Raw genomic sequence first — 6,534 nt, forward strand, 5'->3', positions numbered from 1 at the left:
CGCTTGTTAAGATTTGGGAACGCTGGCGATGATGATTTTCTGCGGATTAGAGCACCACGTTCCTCGACTGGAGCCTTGAGCTCTTGCCGAGGCCCCGGGGGTATTTATAGCCTCGGCCTCAGCTTGCCCTGGGGCTTGTAATCCAAACCGGGAGCCCTGGGGCCTCGCAACGCATTTCAGGACAGAACCCTAAGCTGGGTCGGCCAGGTATCAGGCCCTCGGTCCTGCCAGCGGGAACCAGCCATCTCTCCCTCGGACCCCAAAGGCCATACTCCAGCCCTCTTCTCCCTCAGACCCGGGAGTCTGGGTCCCCCGGCCATCATCTGGACATTTCTGCCCGCCGGTCACACTGCCGAATCCCGACACCCCTCGTCCTGGTTCTGGCCTCCCTCCTTCCTCCCATCCAGAAGTCCAGGCCCCAACCCCCTCCTCCCTCGGACCCAGGAGTCCAGATCCCCAGCCCCCTCCTCCCTCAGATCCAGGAGTCCGGAGCTCCGGTTTGAACTTTCCACTCCCCTAAATCCGACTCCCGCTGCTGCGTCAGGGAAAAAAATAAGCGACAGGTGGCACCTGCCCGCAGGGCCGGGTCGCGACCACCTGCTCCCGCTGCTCACCCGACGCCCCTCTCCAGGCACCTGCTTCTGTCAGTCCGCCTGCCGCTGCCCGGCCTGAGCCCCACAGCCCCAGGCCGCGGAGGAGGGAGAGACTCGGGGAACCCCGACGTTCGCCCCTCCCCCAGTGCCACCCAGACCGTGCTCCCGCCCCTTCTCAGGGTCCCGGGCGGAGCTCCTGTCTGCCCCCGCCCCATTTCACAGGCTCCTGCTCGCCCTACAAAGGGGTGTCCTGGGCGGTCCCGGGCTGGTGGGGCGGAGCCTGCGGCCTCCAGCCTTGACCTGGGGACTCAACCCGCCCCGGAGCACTACTGGCCGGAGCCCACCTGGTGAGAAGCCCCTGGGGTGGGGCTGGGGGGAACCCGCCTTAACCCTTCTGCCACCTCTCTGGTCCCAGTCCCTTCCTCACAGACCATAGTGGCTGACACCCACCCACCCCCTGCTTAAATGCAGGTGGCAGAGACCCTTCCATTCCCCAGGAGCCTAGCAGGTCTCTTTCCCCTCTAGATCAAGGGTGTTGGATTCCAGTCCCTTCAGAGTATTGAGCTCTGTCTCTTCACCCCCTTTTCTTCGCTCTCCGTTCACAGACCCGGAGGGGGCGGGGGGGGGTCTCCTTTCAGAGATCCCGTTTGTTCCTCCTCCAGGCTCCAGGAGTTGGGGCCCTCAACCCCCTTCTCCCTCGGACCCAGGAGTCTGGCCTCCCAGCCCCTGGATCCCTCCCACCCCCCCAGGATCCAGAACTTATGGTTCAAGTCCTCTCCTATCCCTAAGCTGTTTCCCTGCTGCGTTCGCCTGCGGGGACAGCCTCCTGACCTCCACTCTGACCCTGCCTCCTGTGGGGGCCCTGCCCTCGCCTCAGTCCAGGTCACCATCACAGCCTTGGCAATGACCCTCGCGGCTTCCTCCCAGCGCTCCCAAATCATTCGCTCCAAGTTCAGATCTGGTGAGAGGATTCTCTCTGTGCATGTAGGGAAGGAGTCTTCTGGGCCCTGGGATTGAGTACTCTTTTTTTTTTTTTTTTTTTTAACGTTCATTTATTTATTCTTGAGAGAGAGAACAAGTGGGGGAAGGGAGGGGGGAGAGAGAGAGAGAATCCCAGGCGTGCTGTCAGCGCGGAGCCAGACACAGGCCTCAAACTCACGAACCCGTGAGATCATGACCTGAACTTAACCGAGGGAGCCACCCAGGCGCCCCCTGGGATTGAGAACTCTTAACTCTGGGAGTGTGTATGGGAGGGGGGGGTCGGGTGGGAAGGAGGCCATGGGGCCCACAAGGCACGTGTCCTCTGTACAAAAGGTCACTTGTGCAGAAAGGAGGCCCCAGCAAAGGGCTTGAGTTTTTGGTGGCTCAACGAGCGTGCAAACGGCCAATACAATGTTCACGTAAACACTGAGGAGCAGGTGGGCGGGTAGGGGTGGGTGTGGAGAGTCGGGTACTGCGAAGGAACAGGAGCTGAAATTGACAGGTGTGCAAAGTGGACGGGGTACACAGACTGGGGACTTTGGCGTGAGCAGCGTGGGTGAGGGGACAAGCGAGCTGTCACGCGGCGAAAGCGTCACGGGTCGTGTCTTAGGTCCCAGTGCAGACAGAAAGCGGGCAAGTGAGTGGCGCTGGATGTCAGTTCCTGCGCGCGCGGCGCGCGGAGGGTGAAACGCGCGTGTGAACGAGTGTGCTTCCGTGGCTGGGTGGGTGCGAAGACGCCGGTGACCGAAGAGCCAAGGGGGTGCCGGGGAGTGCACGTGGAACGTGACGGAGCGGGATCCTTGCTCCCAAGCTGGAAGCCAGATCCTGAGTGTGCGGGGAAGTGTGTCAGTGTGGCTGGGTGGGTGCCAGGACAGGGCGAGCCAAGATGGAGAGCGCCACAGGGTACGAGTGCACAGAAGTGGCGTGCGTGCCAAACCAGGGCCCGGGGAGAGGCGTGTACAGAGGGGGCGACTGTGGGGGGAGGCCCAGGGGCACACAGGAGGGAGTGGGCTTGCGCAGATTCGAGCACATGGACCGGAGGAGGTGAGGGTGCAAACGGGTCCGGCTGGCCAAGTTGGCGATGGTGCCTTGAGTTGGGTGGGTACGTGCTCCTGAAGGGGGGCCGGTGGAGCTGGGGGGCAGGGCCGCCTCCTGCCTGCACGCTGGCTGGCTCCTGGTCGCAGAAGGGCTGCGGCTGGGAGCGAGGAGCAGGCGGGAGGCCCGGGAAAGGGACCGGGCTGACAGCCCACCCACCCGCCTGCCCCGGGGAGTGTAAGGGGGCTGGGCGCGGCGCCCCGCCAGGCCAGGCTCCTGGACACTCCCTTCCCGCCTTTCCCCTCCCACCTCCCTCTTTCCTCCGCAGTCCTCCAGCTTCGGATCCACAGGCGGTATCAGGACCCAAGTAAGTGTGGGCCCTGCAAGGGAGGGGATGGTGGCCAGACTCCCCTGGGGCCCAGCGGCCAGATCTCCTGCACTGGTTCCCGAGCCTCAGTCCCTCTGCCAGGGATACACTGAAATCCGATCCCGTCCTTTCCCGAGGACCCAAGAACACAGGTCCTTGGCCACCCTACCCCCAAAAGCTCCGCTTCCTGCTTTCTGGCTTTTCCCGCCCCAATAAAACGCGTGAATCCAGATCCCGTTTCTTTGGAGAAGACAGGCATCCCAGACCCCACATTTGGCACACATTAATGCATCTCAGGATGTGGCTTTCAGCTTTTCTCTCTCTCCTCAAGAAACCAGGAGTGCTGGCTGTCCCAGCAGAACCCCAGAAAGCTGCGATTCGCAGCCATCACACCCCTTGGTGACTAAGGACGCGATTCCTGCCTTCCTTGAGAATATAAAAGTCTGGGTCCCTAGAACCTCTGCCTTGCGGGCTCCTGGGGTTTCACTCCTTGGCCCCGCCCTCTCATGCCCGCGGTGGGGGGCTGTGGCCTGCAGGGCCCTCCTTCCCACACAGCCTTGTTCCTCCCTGCCTGGCTTGCTATCTGCAGGCGTCTCGGGGTCCCTCACCACCTCTTCAGTCTTGGATCCAGATCCATGGGTCTCAGCCACGGGCCCTGCTCTGGCCCCAGCCTCGCCCTCGGGTCCCACTCCTTTCCTCTTCAGTCCTGGGGACCTGCTCCCTGAATCAGAATATGGCCCTTGGAGGTCCCTGAAGGTGAGTCTCCACGAGTGAAGGGAAGTACCCCTGAGAGTCTAGCGTTGGTCCTCTTCGCTGCTGCCCTTTTTGGCTCCTTTCTGGCGGGGCTCAGCTGACTGATGCTCGCCCTGCTTTGCATGAGGCTCTGGGGCAGGAGAGGGGGCACAGAGCTGAAGCATGTGACATCACACCTGCTTTTACAGGAGTCTCCTAAGATCTCCCAACATTGGAGAGAGCCCAAGCCAAAGGGGAACTTGACATACCACCAGTACATGCCCCCGGGGCCGAGACAAGGGTCCAGGGTCGACCCCCAGGCCAAAATGTTGGCTCTGGGTCCCCCTGGACCACCTCTGTGGGAAGGGACAAACTCCCAGCGGCCACCTCCTAGGTATGCATCCCGTTTTCGTTCTCTGCCGGAAAGTCAGGCCCCCAGCATCTTGGACTCAAACCCAGAGTCCAAGAGCAGGGGAGTCTAGCCCCCAGCCCCTTCCTCTCCCAGTTTCCTGGTCCCTCTCCCGTCAGTTTCCAGGAGTCCTGGCTCCAGACCCAAGACACTGAGCCTCCGGTTCCTGCTCCCCATGCACAGGGACTAGCCCCGTCGGAGACCCAGAACTTTGGGCCCTCTCCTTCCTCTTCACACCCCCCCCCCAGGTCTTTGAGGACCCCCGGATGCCCTTTCTCTCTCCGCCCCGTCTAACCTCTGTTCCCCCCACCCCCACGACTACCACCAGGATGAAGCCCACCCCCCTCACTCCCTCCCCGCCTGGAGTCCCCAGCGCCTCGCCCTCTCCACACAAGTTGGAACTTCAGACCCTTAAACTGGAGGAGCTGACGGTGAGTATGGGGAGCACTTCCCAGGCTGGCCCTCTCCTTCGGGGGTGGGGGGGGTGCCCATAAGTCTGAGTCCCCAGTCTCTGCCCCATTGGAGACCCCGTCCCTCTTCTCGTCCCTCTTCTCGCGGTTTTGCAAATATCCGGCCCCAGCTCCCGCCTCGCCCCGGAGCCCTCCCAGCAAGGCCTCTCCCCGCTCCCCCACCCCAGGTCTCAGAGCTCCGGCAGCAGCTGCGCCTGCGGGGCCTCCCGGTGTCGGGGACTAAGTCGATGCTCCTGGAGCGCATGCGCGGCGGCGCCCTGCCCCGCGAGCGGCCGAAGCCGCGACGCGAGGACAGTCCGGCGAGCGCTCCCTGGCCGCGCCTCAGGCCCAAGGCTCTGGGAGCAGTCCGGCGGCCGGGCTCGGTGAGGGCGGGGCCACGCGCGTACGGACCAGTGAGGAGAAGACGGAGCGGGACGGGGGCGGGAGGTCGAAAGAAGAATAGCCAATGAAGTGTGGGGGCGTGGTTAAGAGCGTAGTGGGCGGATCTTAAGGGAAGAGAAACCAATAGGGTGGTCGATGAGTGAGCGCGGGGCCGGGATGCGACCGGCTGGGGGGGTGGAGCCACAGCTTGCGAGGGGGGGTGGGGTTGCGCCCAGTGGGCGTGGCTTATGGGAACTCTTCCCCGCGGTTCTAGCTCAAGTCAGGCCGGAGCTGTCACCCTCCGCCTCTTCCACGTGCCGCGGAAACCCAGCCGACTGCGCCGGCTCCCGCGCGGGCTCCGGCGCTGACCCCTGCCTCGGCACCATCCACGGCGGCCCCGAGTCTGGAGGAGGAGCTGCAGGAAGCCATCCGCAGGGCGCAGGTGAGAGGGAGCTGGTTAGGGGTCTCGATCAGGATCGGGACGGGTCCCAGGCTCACGCCGCTTCTGCCCGTCCCGCAGTTGCTTCCGAACCGGGGCATTGATGACATCCTGGAGGATCAGATGGAGCCCGCTGGTAAGAGTCGAACTTTTTTTTTTTTTAATCTTTTTTGATGTTTATTTATTTTTGAGAGAGAGAGAGACAGAGCACGAGCAGGGGAGGGGCAGAGAGAGAGGGAGACACAGAATCCGAAGCAGGCCCCAGGCTCCGAGCGCTCAGCACAGAGCCCGACGCAGGACTCGCACTCACGGACTGTGAGATCATGACCTGAGCTGAAGTCGGACGCTCAACGGACTGAGCCACCCAGGCGCCCCGAGTCAAACTTGTTGATGTGGGGGAAGAGGAGACTGAGGTTCTGGACTCCTAGTCCAAGGAGGAAGGGGTTGGGGTCTGGAGTCCTGGGTCCTAGAGGTTGGGGACTTAGACGTCTGGAAACGAGGATTAACAGAGTGGCGTCCGGATCTCTGCCTGCCTAAGTTCACACTCCATTCCTTCTGCAGACCAGCTGCCCCCCATCCCCCTGGACTTCCCCGGCTCCTTCGACGTGCTGTCCCCCTCCCCAGACTCTGAAGGCCTCTCATCTGTCTTCTCCTCCTCGCTCCCGTCCCCCACAAACTCCCCGTCGCCCTCTCCCAGGGGCCCCACGGATTCCTTGGACTGGCTGGAGGCTCTGAGTGGGGGTCCTCTGCTAGGCTGTGGTCCCCCAGCCCCCAGCGTCTTCTCTGCTGACTTATCTGACCCCAGTGGCACCCGGCTGTGGGACCTGCTGGACGATCCGTGGTGATGGATTCTGGGGCTTCCAGAGAGGGGGCACTGGTGGGGATGGGAAAGTCACAGAGGCACGCTCCCAAGGGAGGCGGGGGACAACGTGCAGAGCCCCTCCCACCATGGACACAGAATCAGAGAACACTCTCATCCCCACGTGGCCCCTGAACGGCTGCTGACATGCCGTCCGCCAGACTCTTGTCTGCCTGACCTCCGTATGATCTCCTCCATGGCTGTGTGGTCCGTGTCATTTGCTGCTGGCCAGGGCCAACAAACTGCTTGCTCCTTCCTTCAGAGACCTCATGATGTCTTTGTTCCCACC

The 6,534-nt window shown here is 62.9% G+C and overlaps 1 protein-coding gene across 1 annotated transcript; it reads left to right on the plus strand.

Moving 5' to 3' along the window:
- The first annotated feature begins 2,604 nt into the window (after positions 1-2,604).
- Positions 2,605-6,534, plus strand: MAMSTR (MEF2 activating motif and SAP domain containing transcriptional regulator). The gene is made up of 9 exons (XM_042970069.1): positions 2,605-2,618; positions 2,846-2,976; positions 3,566-3,732; positions 3,918-4,102; positions 4,446-4,548; positions 4,755-4,949; positions 5,222-5,389; positions 5,468-5,522; positions 5,948-6,534. Exons 1-9 carry the CDS (start codon positions 2,605-2,607, stop codon positions 6,229-6,231), a joined length of 1,302 nt encoding a protein of 433 aa, XP_042826003.1. The 3' UTR covers positions 6,232-6,534.

This window comes from Panthera tigris, chromosome E2 (assembly GCF_018350195.1).
Source record: "Panthera tigris isolate Pti1 chromosome E2, P.tigris_Pti1_mat1.1, whole genome shotgun sequence".
In the NCBI taxonomy this organism is placed as follows: domain Eukaryota; kingdom Metazoa; phylum Chordata; class Mammalia; order Carnivora; family Felidae; genus Panthera; species Panthera tigris.